Source organism: Pelophylax lessonae, assembly GCF_965119305.1.
Source record: "Pelophylax lessonae genome assembly, chromosome: 4".
Taxonomy (NCBI): Eukaryota; Metazoa; Chordata; class Amphibia; order Anura; family Ranidae; genus Pelophylax; species Pelophylax lessonae.
In genome coordinates, this window is record NC_138771.1 from 331777984 (window position 1) to 331793982 (window position 15999).

Below are 15999 nucleotides of genomic sequence, written 5' to 3' on the forward strand. Positions count from 1 at the left end.
CGCAGAAAACGTTTGCGCAATCCAATCAAAATATGCTTATTGCGAATTTTTTTTTTACCAAAAATACGTAGCAGAATACAAATTGGCCTAAAATGTTACATTTTGATTTTTACATTTTATTTTATGTCCTATAGCAGAATGTGAAAAATATTGTTTTCTTTTCAAAATTGTCGCTCTTTTTTTGTTTAAAGCGCAAAAAATAAAAATAGCACAGGTGATCAAACACCACCAAAAGAAAGCTCTATTTGTGGGAAAAAAAGCATGTCAATTTTATTTGGGTACAGTGTCGCACGACCGCGCAATTGTCCATTAAAGTCACACCGTGCCGAATCGCAAAATAGGGCCTGGTCATTAAGCAGGAAAATCTTCCGGTCCAGAAGTGGTAAAAGATATGCTAAGATAAACAATGAAAGCTGCTATACTAGTTACACTGGTATAAAAAAATGTGGTATGTTAAAACTTTGTTAGCTAAAATATACCAAACATGACACAGGTATTTATATATTAAAGCGAGACTAGTACAGTCAAGTGCTATTAATTGGATGTGGTGCCACAACGCACAGGATCACGTCTCAACATTTTACATGTATGAAAAAAGTTCTGGAATAAAGCATTAGCAGTCCTTCAGCTGCTGAATTACACTACTATGCTTTTCTGTACAAGGTGCATATGATAAAAAATAAATGGGAAATTCTGATCCCTTTGGTTCATTGGTGTTTTCAGCATCAGTCCCTAGTACTAGAAGAGATGGCTGGTTTCATTTAAAAATGTTAAATGCTACAGCTTGTTTTGTTATATATTGTGGCCTGTTGATATCCAGATGTGAGATGACTGTTTTTCATCAATATGCTTTTCATTTGAATAGTTCTATCCTATGCCAAAGCCTCTTTGTTCACAGAGCAGCAAGACTGATAAAGAGTTTATTAAAAAACAAAAACAATGACAAGTAATTCATTGATGTTAACTTCTGTCTGTCTGAACTCCTGTTTGCAGGATGGCCCCTGAGGTGGTGATGTGTGAGACGATGAAAGATGCTCCATACGATTACAAAGCAGACATCTGGTCCTTAGGAATAACGCTGATTGAAATGGCTCAGATTGAACCCCCACACCATGAACTTAATCCCATGCGTGTCCTCTTGAAAATCGCCAAGTCTGAGCCACCCACGCTTGCTGCCCCTTCAAAATGGTAATGATTCTGAGCTCTGTTTTATGGCATGGTGGAGAGGTATTTAGAACATAGTCCAATTCATAACAGGATGTATTGCTAGAAATTCCAAAAATATTTTTCCTCTGAACATACTACTTTGTAGAAGCTGGAGGAATCTGCTTTATATTAGTGGTTGTTGATGATCAAAACACACATTCAAGTGTTGCTGGATGTGAATGTGTGTTTTATTTATGGAGTTTTTGAAAGGCAGGAAGGGAGAGGACTCAAAATGGGAATTAGGAGTTTGAGAATTTAGAGCATAATTAAGCTTATTCGGCAAGGTGGTGTAGAGCAGGGGTGTCCAAACTATGGCCCTCCAGCTGATCAGGAACTACAATTCTCATGAGGCATTGTAAATCTGACATTCACAGACCTAACTAGGCATGATGGGAATTGTAGTTCCTGAACAGCTGGAGGGCCATAGTTTGGACACCCCTGCTGTAGAGGAATGATAATATGCAACATTATAACATAACATATTCGGGGTGTAACATGTCATTTATTACAAACAGGCTGACCCCCGCACCTCCCGGATCCCGATCTGACAGCTAGCGGGGATCTTCTTCCCCCTGCTAGCTGTCATAATTAAAAAAAAAACGCGGCTGAGCAGGGCTCCACCTGGCTGGCCGAGTCACTCATTCATAGTGTTCGGTGAAAGGAAATCTTCAAGGTCCGGCAGCCTTTGCGGTTTTTGGCTTGTAGTTTTCAATGAACTACCTCGGCGCTGGGAAGCGCTGTGGTTGTTCATTCTCGCTTTCGGTCAGATTGTATCTGCTTTCCTGTATGGGATGTATGGGCACACAGATACACTGACTGATCTGAAGGAGACCTGCATGGCACCAGCAATCAGCTGATCACTGATGTAAAGCTTTATCAGGCTCCAGAAACAAAAAAAATATTTTACCTACAAAACAAATGTGCATTTATTTTTTTTCTAAAAAGTGAATTTATTCTTTAAAGAAACACTATTGCCAGATTATTTCAACAAAAATCTTTCCATAAGAGTCTATGGGCATTTACCATATGTTTGGTTACTTACCTGTAAAAATCTCCCTTATTTTGACATCCAAAAGCCTTGAGACTGCTGCTGGGTGCCACCATCTTGGCGGAGATATCAGAAGACTCAGAGCTGTCACTCAATAACAATAAAAAAAGTATTTTATGGAAAGGAAAAATGCTGAAAGAAATCATTAGAAATATTCGATTTTTCTGTACCTTTACCCGCATGGTTTTTTATTTGGTGTTTCTTGAACAATGATTCCTGGTTAGTTGCTCGGAGTGTCGGTTGCTGATTATTGCTCTTTTTAATAAACCAAATATGTGTTTGGGTTATCCGCCTAAATTCTGTTATTGTGTCACCAAATATTGTTCTGTGTATGCCCAAGTATATCTTTTCATTTTTCTATATACAATTAGACAGTTTTGTTGTTTAGAAGCATGTCCTCTGAATCATTGATTTCTGATGGTTTGTTTGGGAGTTTTGCCAGATATGCATAGGGAAATGAGCGAGTGAAAGAAGAATGCTTCAAGTTTTGGTCATGTTTTCCATCATATTGTATCTAATGACATCACATTTTGTCATTGTAAGGTCTCTGGAGTTTCGGGACTTCCTGAAAAAAGCCCTTGATAAGAATTCTGAGACAAGGCCAAGCGCAGCACAGCTCCTGGAGGTAAGCCAAACATCTTCAGACACAATGAGCATTATCTGCAAGATCTCAAAGTTTTTGTTAATATTATTCTTTCGTTTTTTGTAGTATTTGTTTTAATAGGGCGAAATCAGGTCAGATTTTGTTGCATCTATAACCTCTTCACTGCCCAAGGTTATATTAAATTATGGCGTTACCCTATTTTAGATGGCCACATTATGTATGATAATTTCAATATCCTGCACTTTTTTTTATAAAATATATGACATGGTAAAGTTTTTTATTAACTTTTAAGGCTGTAATGTGCATGTCAAAACACGCAGCCTAAGATGCATGCAACATGAGAGGAAGGTCTGAACAGGGATAGAGGTAAAGTGGGAATTTGAGCAAATAATGTATATGAATGCAATGCAAGGTTCCTATAGTGAAGCAACAGTGTGCAATCTATCCCTTTTATCCAAATCTATCCATTTTCAATCTCTTTTATTCATTATCTTTTTTAGTTTATTTTTATTGACCACTAGCTGCTCTCAAAGGCTTGCATTTGCTGTATACAGTGGCGTTAGTTGATTTACTAAAACTGGAGAGTGCAAAATCTGGTGCAGCTCTGCATAGAAACCAAATGGTTTCCATTTTTTTTTTTTTTTGTCAAAGCTTAATTGAACAAGCTGAAGTTAGAAGCTGATTAGCTGCCATGCAGAGCTGCACCAGATTTTGCACTCTCCAGTTTTAGTAAATCAACCCCACTGTCTGGTCAGTTCTGGCATCTCAGATGCCAGAGTTAAAGTTTTTAAGCTGAGTGATGCTTAAAGTGACCTGATCAGCAGGCCAAGATTCCTTTAACACTATATAATGTTTTATTGATTAGTGTAACAGTAATGAGGTCTGGGCACCCCAAAAACTCAGTGAGGAACACCAGGATACCCGTGTTCTGTTTCTGTTAAAATGTGCCAATTGATAACATATTCGATTCAAATCTAATTATGTCTGTAAAGGCATAGGGATTAGAACACTTGTCAGTTTTTATTGCTGTCTGTGCCCCCAATAAAAAGATTCACCCTCTTTATTTGTCCTGTTTACCATTATCTTTGAAAGTAAAAATAAAATCCCAAATTTTGGGTTGACACAGTAATCATCCATTGGGGACACTAGTTCTGGTAACCATGTTAACACACTGGGTTTATCCTACTTTGGGGGGAATATTTTATCACTTCCTGTTTTGACTATAAGGACAGGATGTGAAGAGAAATCTCCCCATTAGGACACAGATGGCAAAAGAAAAAAAAAAGATGGGTTTCCCCCTTACTGTCTCCAAAATGGGGGGGTTTGTTCCACTAATGAGGGTTGCAATTAGGGAATAAACATCCAAAGTCTGGTGTTTTAATAGCTATAATGAAACCTTATGAGTTCCCAGGCTTAAGGCGGACCTTTACACCTAAAGGGAAGTTCCTCTTCAATGTTTGCACACTTTTTTGGGGGGAGGGGGTACAGGAGCTGGTTTTGACAGGTACCAACTCCCACTTACTCCCGGATCTCCTAGGCAATCTGAGCAGATATTTGCCCCTCGCCTGCCATACCCAACCACACCCTCTTGGGACACGTCACTCCTGCAGGACCATTCACAGGGCACAGTTGACTTCCCACAGTTAGCATGGCGGGCGCCTGGAACCCCAAGGCCAGCGAAGAACTGGCCTGGGTGAGGACAGTGCTGGATTTCTGGACAGGTAAGTGAAGATGTTAAATATTTCAAGATGGTAGCAGCATTTCAAGAGGCACAAAAACAGCAAGTAGCAACATATGTAAAAGATTAATCCCCAAAAGTTATTTGAAACAAAAAAGATTTATTTTGATAAAAATGCATTTCATTTTTGTAACTTCCTGTTAGGTTCTACATAACTTTGTCGGGGCTCTTTCTTAGTCTACCTTTATTTACATTAAGAATACCTACACTTGTGATGCTGTTAATCTTGTGTATAAAATTGGATCAAATATACCTTCTCTTTTTACAAATTTTTGCTAATTGCCTCCCAGCACCCATTTGTTAACAAAGACCTCAAAACCCGAGTTTTGCGGGATCTTGTGGCAGAAGCAAAAGCTGAAGTTTTGGATGAAATAGAAGAAAATGGAGAAATGGAGGAGGAAGAGTCTCCAGATCCAGTTTCTGTAAGTTGCCATTTTCACTTTAAAAGTCTGACTTATTTTGACTTTTTTGTTACAGTTGTAAAAATGATAAATTAAAATAAAGGGCCAGTTTACCCCAAATCTCTTTCCCTACCAAAAACCACAATGGAATCTGTTTTTCCTGTTATACCCAATACTCAGTAATGTAGGAGTGTTCGAACTTCTTATATTGGCCAAGGTAAATAGACATTACAACTGTTTTTGTGCTTAGAGATCTCTTCACTGATGGTCAACAAGAAGCAAGAGGGTACTTAGCCATATATCTAAACCCAAGCCTTTACATGTAACACAGTAGTCATGCTACCCCTAAAGTAGTATTAAACCCAAAAGCAAACATTTATTATATTGCAGCTTACCAATTCTTCGATATGATGGCTGCATTTGTTTTATTTTTTTTAGGCTTTATTTTCATTGATGATCCTGCCAGAGTAAGTATGATGATTTTTAAAAGAACAAGCTGTCCAGCAGATGTAGAATTTACATGGTTGTGATAGACCATTTACTACTACCGGTGCTTACAATGATCAGTTTTTATTTTATTTTAAGTAAAACCTGTATTCCAAAACAAAAGAACTGTTTGCTGTAACTGCTTAAAAGTGTTAGCTGTTCATTTTGCTGTGATCCTCGCTGTACTTGAAGTGGGAGAAAATCCCACTCTGTATTGTACTTGTACCAACTGTGACAGTGGTGATATTCTTTCAGTTCTCTCAAAAAAATATTGAACAGGAATAGGTGTTAGCTTTAGTCCAGCTTCAATTTGTTAGTGAATCTCAATCTGCTAGTACACCTCACTCCCTCAGAATAACAATGCTGCTGTCTAATGGAGCCTCTGTTCTCCTTCATCCAGTGTGGGTTTACTCTGATATGGGAGGTATATTACTGGGGGAGATCACCAGCTAAAAACAAAAGGAAAAAGCCTAAAAAATAAAAATGCAGCCATTTTTGGTTTATCGTTTATTACCCTTTTAAAGTCTGTTTTTTTTTTTTTGTGGTGTTTTGGGTACAGTAGGGAAGGCTTAAAACCTCTGGCCATGTATGTTTTGCTGTCTGTTTACCATTTGGGAAATTTCCGTTCACTTCCAACAGAAAGTCAGAGGAAGTCTCCCAAATGACTTCCCCTTTTAGTCAGTTGTCCCCAGAATAGGTGTCCCCATTGGAAGACGACTATAACATTTTAGATTTCCCTTCACTTTATTTCTAGATGACAATGGTCACTAGTACAAAAAGGGAGATGAATATTCCCAGCGTGGACACAGACCGCAATAAAAAATTGAGAGAGGGTCCAACTCTTCCCCATTCCACCCAAAACAAACAAAAAAAGTTTGGCCACTTTGCTCCTATGTGCTGTTTTAAAATGCAAAAACAGATTTTGGTTGTTGCAACCTGCTAGTGATATCCAAGGTCCAGTGAACATCCCAGACATTGTTTTATTTAACTCCCGGGGTTCCGATCATGCTACAGCACATTGATTACTGTCAATAGTAACCAATAGATAAGTCACAACAAATATATTGGATGCTGTTAATGACATCTATGTTTATTTTGTAAACATCATGCGCTCCCCCACTTATGCACAGTCATTTAGAATTCTTGCAATTGAACAGACAAGGACTCACTGCTCAAGGTGGTGTAATTGCCTGATGACTCACACAGGTGCATGCCCCGGCTCGCCTCCGTGAAAACTTGATAAAAGAAAAGGAATTGGCAGCACTCCAGGTTGAGTCAAAATCCAGGTTTATTGACTGGACATCCAAATATGACCATCGTGACAAGGTAGACGTGTTTCACACACTGACTGTGTGCTTAATCATTACCATGATTAAGCACACAGTCAGTGTGTGAAACGCGTCTACCTTGTCACGATTGTCATATTTGGATGTCCAGTCAATAAACCTGGATTTTGACTCAACCTGGAGTGCTGCCAATTCCTTTTCTTTTATCATAGAATTCTTGCAAACCTGTTAATGTGGCACCATTGTACTAATTCATATCTGCACAAGGTCGACATGAGCTTATCTTTCCACTTATGGTTTACACAAACCAATTGCTTTCTTTTTATGTTGTCATAACATTCTCAAAAGAAAATTAGACCTCATAAATTGTAAGGGGAGCCTTGACTAATGGTCATTACTACATAATTGCTTTACATAAATGTAGCACTTCTGTGGTATCGCTAGAAGATTGCAGAATATATTTTGGGGTACATAAGGTGCCTATGCATACCATTATGGCACAAAAGCAGACAACAGTAAATGCAAGAACTGGCAAGTTTTTAATGTTTCATACAACAGGAGAAATCCAGGCTATTTGGAGTTTTGATATAACTATTGCAAATAAATATACATCCTAATTGTAAACTACAGGGCACAGAACTTCTTATTCCTCGTTCACACTGTTGTGCAAGGGCTATATTTGTTAATCCGTGTTCAGGCAGTATTATTCATGTCTACTGGGAGCAGTGGCTGCACAGACACTAACGCTACTCCCTATTTGACATCTGTGTGGGTGCGTGTCCCCGAACTCACACTTCTGCATTCTGGAACAAATGTCAAATTGGGAACAGCTTCTGTGTCCGTGCAGCTGCTGGTTCCAATAGACATGAATTGGACTGCCCATCTGCAGATGTACAGAACACCTGTTCATCCCATGCGGGCAAACACAGATCTTGCATGGGTGTACTCTTGAGTACACCTGTGTGAGCAAGGCCCAGGGGCATCATCAGTTCAGTCACTTTTTTTGCTATTAAACTGATGAATACTGATTCAGGTTACATCAGTTTATGTCAGTTTACATCAGTTTTTTTGCATTCTTTTTCTTCAATAAACGAACCATAGGAGAAAAGATTCTTGGGTAAAAATGGGCACAAGTGCACCGCATCCGCATAAACCTGCTCAGATACGTCTAAACAGAAAAGGATGCAGCCTTGTTCTGTTTAAAAAATGGACCTGAATGGATGCAAACAGATGATCATCCGTTTACATCTGCAAGCTCATAGGATTAAATTACTGTCCATTTTTCATACAAAAACATACAAGTGGATAACCCAAGTGAAAGGGCATCCAGACTTTGGTCTGCTGCTGCTACCTTCAAATGACTGGATGCTGGGAAAAGATTTGCTCGGCCCAGCCCACACCATAGTGTATTTATAAAAACCCCGCTGATGATCCAGTTTTTTTGCTAGTGCTCTCAAATGGTGGACTCCTTCTCCTGTTGAAGATGATTTTTCTATCTTTCACCAGTTTTTTTTTTTTTTTTTACTTTTACTACTTATTTTGACCAACACATGCTTATTGTGTTATGGCACACTAGCAGTTTCTAGAATGCATTGCTAAGCCACACTGTGTGTGTCTATGGACGTACACAGCCCTACTCAGGAGAGCGCCTGAACGTCTGCCCTCATAGCAAGTGCCTGCTATGAGGGCAGACACAGAAGAGGAGAAGCCAAGAGCACTAGAGGAGGTTCTGGACCGCTCTGTGCAAAACTAATACACAGAGCAGGTAAGTATAACATGTTTGTTATTTTATTTTAAAAAAAGTTTAAAGCTTTACAATCACTTTAAATTATGCAATTTGCAAAAATGATATGTAGGCCTGAGTTTATTTTATTTTATTTGCTGCTATGGTACATATTTTGGTCATTATTTTTACATCCATTTTTCGTTACATTCTGTTTTTTTTTTAGCCTCCAGCCAAGAACGGCCAGTACTCCTCTGATGTGGAAAAAGACAAGCGCCCAGTTAGCAATGGAATAAAGCCTCCTAGAGAACATTCAAAGGACCAAAGCCCAGACAGCACTATAAGCAGCAAAGCTGACAGCAGAAGTTCTTCAGAGAACATTCATGTACAGAATCTTCACAGTGTAGAAGATGCAAAGCCTGACATTATTATCATCAACCCATTAATTGAAGCAGATAGAAGGAGCCACTCTGCAACTGAAAATCATAGCCAAGACGGAAATAAAGACCACACATCAGTTACACCCAACAGTCACAAGCCAAAGAGCAGCCAATATGAACGTCTTTCTGCTGAGTTATCACACAATGGAAGCATGAACTCTCCCTATCGTTTCTTCGGTAGCTGGTCCAAAAGGGACTCTGACTCAGGCAGTAATTCTGCTTCAGACAGTGTGGATCTCAGCATGAACCTGTCCGCTGATTTTTCTATTAATAAAGAAACTGGTTCCTTGTCAGTCAGGGTAAGATAATGTTTTCCCATGCCAGTGTGTTTTAACATTTATTTAGTAAAAGATGAGTGAGATGTGCTGGCTTCCCAGCAGTAACTTGATAAGCACCACTGAGTCATAGTTCGGCTGTGTCATTGGTGCTGCTCAGTGAACCTTTGTTTCTTACCCTCCGTTCTGTTTCCTGCAGGGCTTATGAAGTTGAACTGTTACCAATAGCAGCTTCCTGTTCACCTTCCTGTAGAGCCAGATGAAAGTTACGCAGGTTTTGCTAGATGTCTAGTGGCACCAATATAACTTGAGTCTATTCATTGCTGAATAAAAGCAGAGCAATGTCTGTGTGCATTTTGGTTTTAATATAGAAGTTAAGAAGAAGGCAGATTAGAAGATGGCTGTACAGGATGTTTGGCATTTTGTAGTGTAAAAAAGTGTAGTGTAGAAAAATAGAACATCTGATGGATTGCTAAGGGTAACCCATTCATGTATCTTTTCCTCCAGTTTGTTTCTCTATGAAGTCTTGTTGAATGTCTTGGTATGATCTTCTCAAAACCTATATTTAGCCTAATACAGGGATTCCCAAACTACGGCCCTCCAGTTGTTCAGGAACTACAATTCCCATCATGCCTAGTCATGTATGTGAACGTCAGAGTTTTACAATGACTCATGGGATGTGTAGTTTGGGAATCCCTGGCTTAATATATGCACTGACTTTTTTATTATTTGATTTACGGTTTATTTTTGTGATTTGGATCGCATTATCGGGACTCCTTTCAGATATTTTCAGGTGGGACACGGGATTTGTGTGATAAATTGTATCAGCAGCATAGATTTGTTATTTCTTACAGGTGGTTTGTTTTTAGTCTTTACACACCTACAGAAAATGTTGCAGAGGTAACATTTAAGATTTCCTCAGCAGACCAACGGTGCATGGCTGTTTCTTGTTGTTAAAGAAGAATTCCAGCTTTTTCTCTTTAAGGGCTCTTTCAGACGGCCACTCCGCTGCTTTAGTCCGCTGCGGGACTTTTTTTTTCTTTTTTCACGGAGCGGATGACATTTGTGTCATCCGCTCCGTGTGCCCGCATATCATCCCATCCGTTTGCGGATGATATGCGGACATATTGTAAGTCTATGGCATTGCGGATGTCAGCGGATGACACCGCTGACATCCGATTTTCCTTCCTTTCCGTTTTTTTACACGGATGAAAAAATAGGGTGCTGTTCTGTTCCAAAAAACGGAACAGAACTGAAAGGAAGAAAATCGGATGTCAGGGGATGGTATTCCGCTGACATCCGCAATGCCATTGACTTACATTATGTCCGCAAATCATCCGCAAAAAAATAGGATGATTTGCGGACAAGCGGAGCGGCCGTGTGAAAGAGCCCTAAAACAGCAGATGCTTTGAGCATGTAAATGGATCACAACTCTGCTTTCAGTTTTTTGTGTAACTTAACTGTATACCGCAGGTTTGTGTCTGTGATGTCACTCCTCCTTCTGGCTGAATTTCAAAGTTCTCTGACTTCCTGTTTCCTCCCCCCCCCCCCCCAATCCTGATACTACATGCCCCATGATCCTTTGAGCCTCTGTAGCTATGGGTATCCCTTGTACCAGTTCTGGGAGTTGATATAGATGGGTCCCTAGGGTTACTGTGGGTGGTGAAAGGTGTAAATGTGTCCTACCTCCTCCTATGTCATTCCTGTCCTGCAGCATGCCAAAGAATAATGGCTTACTGAAAGACTACAGAGGAAGGCTATGGGAGGTTACTTTGATGGTGTTGCCTTCAAATGTAAACAATTGAATTTACAGAGAATTGGGCTCTGGGAGGGTGAGATCTGAGGGGTGGGGCTCTCACTTTTTACACTGGTTGGCATATTTAACTGGGCACGATTGACTTCTTATTGTGATCCATTCAATTCTGCCCAGCAGCAGCACAGTTAGCTGTCACAACAGGCTGCGTATAAAGATGTCTCCTTCTTGAATAATGCTGTGATCTGTGAGGAGGTACTTGGGAGGTTTGGACTCTTTCTGTAAGTGTGATTGGGGAGGTATAATGCTAATTAGGATGTCCCATCCACCATCAGAGCTGTAAAGGAAGATACATAATTTGCAGAGTCTGAAAGACTACAAAGGGGAGTGTTACAGACTCTGGTCACTGCAGGGAAGTGGCTGTGGATGGGACAGTCTATAGCAAGGAGTGTCAACAACTAAACCCAGGATATCAGGGGATCTGCAGACAACTGAGCAACATCGTACAGAGGTATGATCTATGCTGGGATCGATCATTTCATTCAGTTCTAATGAAAAGCAAGTTGGAAATCAGCTTTAACCACTTAAGGACCAGAAGGTTTTACTCCTTTAATGACCAGACCATTTTTTGCAATACGGCACTGCGGCATATTAACTGACAACTGTGCCATCATGCGACGTTGTACCCAAATAAAATGGTTGTCTTTTTTTCAGCACAAATAGAGCTTTCTTTTGGTAGTATTTGATCACCTGGGCGATTTTTTTTTTTTTTTTTTAATTAAAAAAAAAAAAGCGACTGTAGACTGTGAATATTCACTTTGAAAGTATTATGGTTTACCTGTGACATGCCAGTCCAAAGGTATTTCCAAGCTCATCTTGCCCTAGACCCTTTGTGCATTTTCAATCAGGGGTTGGTTAATGTAGTAAGGCGGCATCATGTCTGCACATTGTGCAGGTTGGTCAATATGTCCACTCCAGCTGAACCATATACATAGAGATCTTCTTTATCTTTTCAAATCTCAACAGAGAAGCTGGTTGCCGTGATGATGCCGTGATGATCAAATTTTAGAATGTCAATTTTTCCACCTCTTCTGCTCTTTTTTGAGAGCTGTTTTGGGGTATTCTTTCCATCACATACACAGTACAATTTGGTGCCGTGTTAAGGTAATTTTTATTAGCCATCAAGCAACTAAATCACTACTGATCAGCTGCTGCTCAGGTGGAACAAGTTTTTAGGGTTATGATGAAGTGGCACCTTGCATAAAATAAGGTATTTGCATATGTAATAAAGGGGGGGGGGGGGAGGAAGTATAGTAAAAAGTGGGTGAAAGTTCCACTTTAACCCCTTAACGCAGACAGAGCGCAAATATGCGGCCTCGGATTTAGGGGGTTGTACCGGGGTGATGCCTGCAGCTAAAGGCATCACCTCTATACCGTTGTTTAGACAGTCGGCTTTTTTTTAATGACAACCGATGCAGCTGTGCAGCCGCATGACTGTCAGTACAAGGGGCGGGAGGGGACGTCGTTCCCCCCCCCCCCCCCCTCCCGCAGCCTTCCATGGCTTTCCTGAGTCTCCTGTCCCACCGGGAGACCCAAAGGACCAGCCTACTCGTCCGCCAGCTGGTCGAAGACACGAACAAAGCTGATTTCGGCTCTTCCGATGTAATTACAAGGAAGCGATGTCATGACATTACTTCCGGGTGCTGGAGCCTTAAAGGCGCCAGATTTTAAAAAAATTAAGAAGGACCTCATTCAAAACAGCCAAACTTGGGATTTTGAATACTTTGAAGTGCAGTGGAGGGGTCTGGGGTCTTTTAGACCCCAGATCCCTCCATAAAGAGCACCTGTCACTGCCTATTACTATCACAATTGATGTTTACATTCCTTGTGACAGCAATAAAAGTGATCAAAAATGTTTTTTAAATGAATAGTGTAAAAATAAAATAGGAAAAAAAAAAAAATTTAAAGCGCCCTGTCCCTCCGTGCTGGTGTGTAGAAGCGAACGCATACGCAAGTCATGCCCGCATATGAAAACAGTGTTCAAACCACACGTGAGGTATCCCGTGATCGTTGGAGCAAGAGCAATAATTCTAGCACAAAAACTCCTCTGTAAGCAAAAAAAAACCTGATTTTAACTTGTAATCAACAAATGTCTGAAAAATGCTTAGGCTCCAAGGGTTAAAGAATTACAAATCTTTTTACAGTAAACACATACATTATGTATTTAACATTTAGTACCAGCCTGTAATACCCCATCATTACCAGGCCATTTTCAGTATTTAGTGCTGATCGTTTGACTGACAATTACTCAGTCATGCAACCCTGTACCCAAATCAATTCGATATCATTTTTTTTTTAAACAGGTGGTGTTTTCTTTTGGTACTTAATAACCACTGTTTTTCATTCTCTTTTCATTTTTTATATATATATACAAAAGTTTTAATGGGGGTACATTGATGCATTGGTGGGCTTAAGCACAATATGGCCATATGGTGTGACCAAGTCCCCATTTTTACTCATTTTGATCAGGTCACAATATTTGAAAGTTGCTCCTTTTTGTGTATGTGCGCTATCCTCTATAGTTCTATCTATCTATCTATCTATCTATCTATCTATCTATCTATCTATCTATCTATCTATCTATCTATCTATCTATCTATCTATCTATCTATCTATCTATCTATCTATCTATCTATCTATCAAAGGTCCACAAATGTTGATGCAAAGCATGATGTCTTGAGGCCAAACAATTATTTAGTTTAGGGAATAGGGTATAGAGTGCACGAGTCAGGACTATGTAATAAACAGAACAGCTTTTATATTTGCCCAGGAATTTGTGTCCCCTTATAGTGGGTTTGTATTTACTTTTTAAAGCAAACCTAGTTCATGCATCGCTGTTATGCATTTTTTCTGCTTAAGGCTCCATTTACACGGGACGTTAGAAAAAACGTCCTGCAAAGCCAGTTCTGACGCCGGGGAAAAGCAGCTGTCAAACGTGCTTTCAGTAGCTTTTTCCATTGGCGTTATAGCACGTTTGGCCACGTTGATTTTAGCAGCGTTTTTTCTGCCTCCATTCAAAATCAGTGGTTCCCTATGGGAGTCTATTGATTTGAATGGAAGTCGCACCGCAGGTCGGATCAGGATGATCCGACTTGCGGCACGACTTGCGCTGTGAGAATCTTAAGGGGGACCTCCACGCCAAAAATGGGAAAAAAACGGCGTGGGGGTCCCCCCCAGGTTCCAAACCAGGCCCTTCGGGTCCGGCATGGAATTTGAGGGTAGCCCCACGCCGAAAAAACAGGGTGGGGTCCCCCCAAAATCCATACCAGACCCTTATCCGAGCATGCAGCCTGGTAGGGCAGGAAGGGGGAGGGGACGAGCGAGCGGCCCCACCCCCCCTGGACCATACCAGGCCACATGCCCTCAACATGGGGGGGGCTGTTGGTGCTTTGGGGCAGGGGGAGCTCTGCACCCCCCACCTCAAAGCACCTTGCCCCCATGTTGATGAGGACAAGGGCCTCTTCCCCACAACCCTGGCCGGTGGTTGTGCGGGTCTGCGGGAAGGGGGCTCATCGGAATCTGGAAGCCCCCTTTAACAAGGGGGCCCCCCAGATCCCGGACCCCCTCCCTATGTGAATGGGTATGGGGTACACTGTACCCCTACCCATTCACCCCATAAAAGGCAGTGTATGTAAATAACGACAGGAGGCGTTTTGGAAAGTTTATTAAAAATCTTCATCTGGTCTTCTCCTCTCTTCTGGTCTTCTGCTCTTTTGCTGTCCGCTCTTCTGCTGTCCAATCTTCTGCTCTTTTGCCTCCTCTGGTCTTCTTCTTCTTCCTCCGGTCCTCCTCCGACTATGTCTCCGGTGATTATGCCGGTCTCCGGTCATTATGCCGGCCTCTGCAGCTTGTTATATAGTCATTGTGGGCGTGGCCTCCTGGTGACATCACAGGGAGGCCCCGCCCCCTTATGTCACAGACGACATCCCTGAACTCAACTGCCTGCAAATGACTGTAAACGACCCTGTGTACATGGACAGATAAGATAAAATGTAGATGGGTTCAGGGGCTTCTAAAAAAAAAAACGCCCAACTGCTCCTAAATGGCCATTTACAACGTCCCGTGTCCATGGAGCCTAACAGGTTTCACATGAATATTAATTGTTAAGGACTATGAGCTGCTTTTGATAATTCGGGGTTTTTCAGTTCCTTGTAATAGGAATTAGAAACCTGTTTACAAGTAATAAAATGCAGTTCTGAGCTGTATGTTAGTTTTTCTAGCTGTGCCTAACATTGTACTCTGGACTGTGTATTGTGTACACAAATATTCCTGCCATCAGTACTAGAATTGCCTACCCGTTAATCATTCACCCAGGCTGCTGACGTGTGTGTTCACACTTCTGCATCCTAGGACTTGCCCAACCTGCTTCCTGACATTTCTGGAATGTTAGTACCAGGTGAGCCCTTATTTAAAATGACTCAACAACATCTGCATATGAGCGAGCATTGCATGGGTCAAAGCAAAGTGAGTGACGTATATTGTATGCCTATTTTATTGGGTGATATAATTATGAGTCTCTGATAGAGAAAGCTCTTCAGCAATGATTTACTTAGTGTACAGTTAACTGCACCCACCAGTTTCTAATACTGCTGGTGGTACTATACAGACATTCATAATAAATGAAAGACTGGGTTGGAGTGCTCCCTGTATTGGCATACGCCTTGGGGTTGCTGCGGAAGTGCCTTGATATGAGTTTTCAATGCGAACAAGACAAGAGAAGCACTTGCATCTGTTTCATTTATCGCAGTTCTCGTAGAGGCACTCAGCCAGTGCACACTGTAGAAATTCCTACTTGGACAAGTTTTGCACTGGTACTATACCTTTTCTCTTTTTTGGGAGGAGCTCTTTGAAAGACATCAAAGATAATACAGATGCACCTGTATCTTTCAACACCTCAAGGGTTAATTAGTCTTGATTGTTGATCAGTTCAGTGTGGTCAAGTCAGTGAAATTTGAATTAATTTGAAGGCAGGAGTGCTG

General features: G+C 40.9%; 1 protein-coding gene across 1 annotated transcript in view; it reads left to right on the plus strand.

Annotated features, from left to right (window-relative positions):
• Nucleotides 1–15999, plus strand: part of STK10 (serine/threonine kinase 10) — a 198911-nt gene that overhangs the window by 142629 nt on the left and 40283 nt on the right. The window contains exons 6-9 of the mRNA XM_082254761.1: nt 994–1188; nt 2798–2879; nt 4887–5018; nt 8719–9231. Coding sequence (XP_082110887.1) covers nt 994–1188; nt 2798–2879; nt 4887–5018; nt 8719–9231 — 922 coding nt within the window. The remainder of the gene's footprint in view (nt 1–993; nt 1189–2797; nt 2880–4886; nt 5019–8718; nt 9232–15999) is intronic.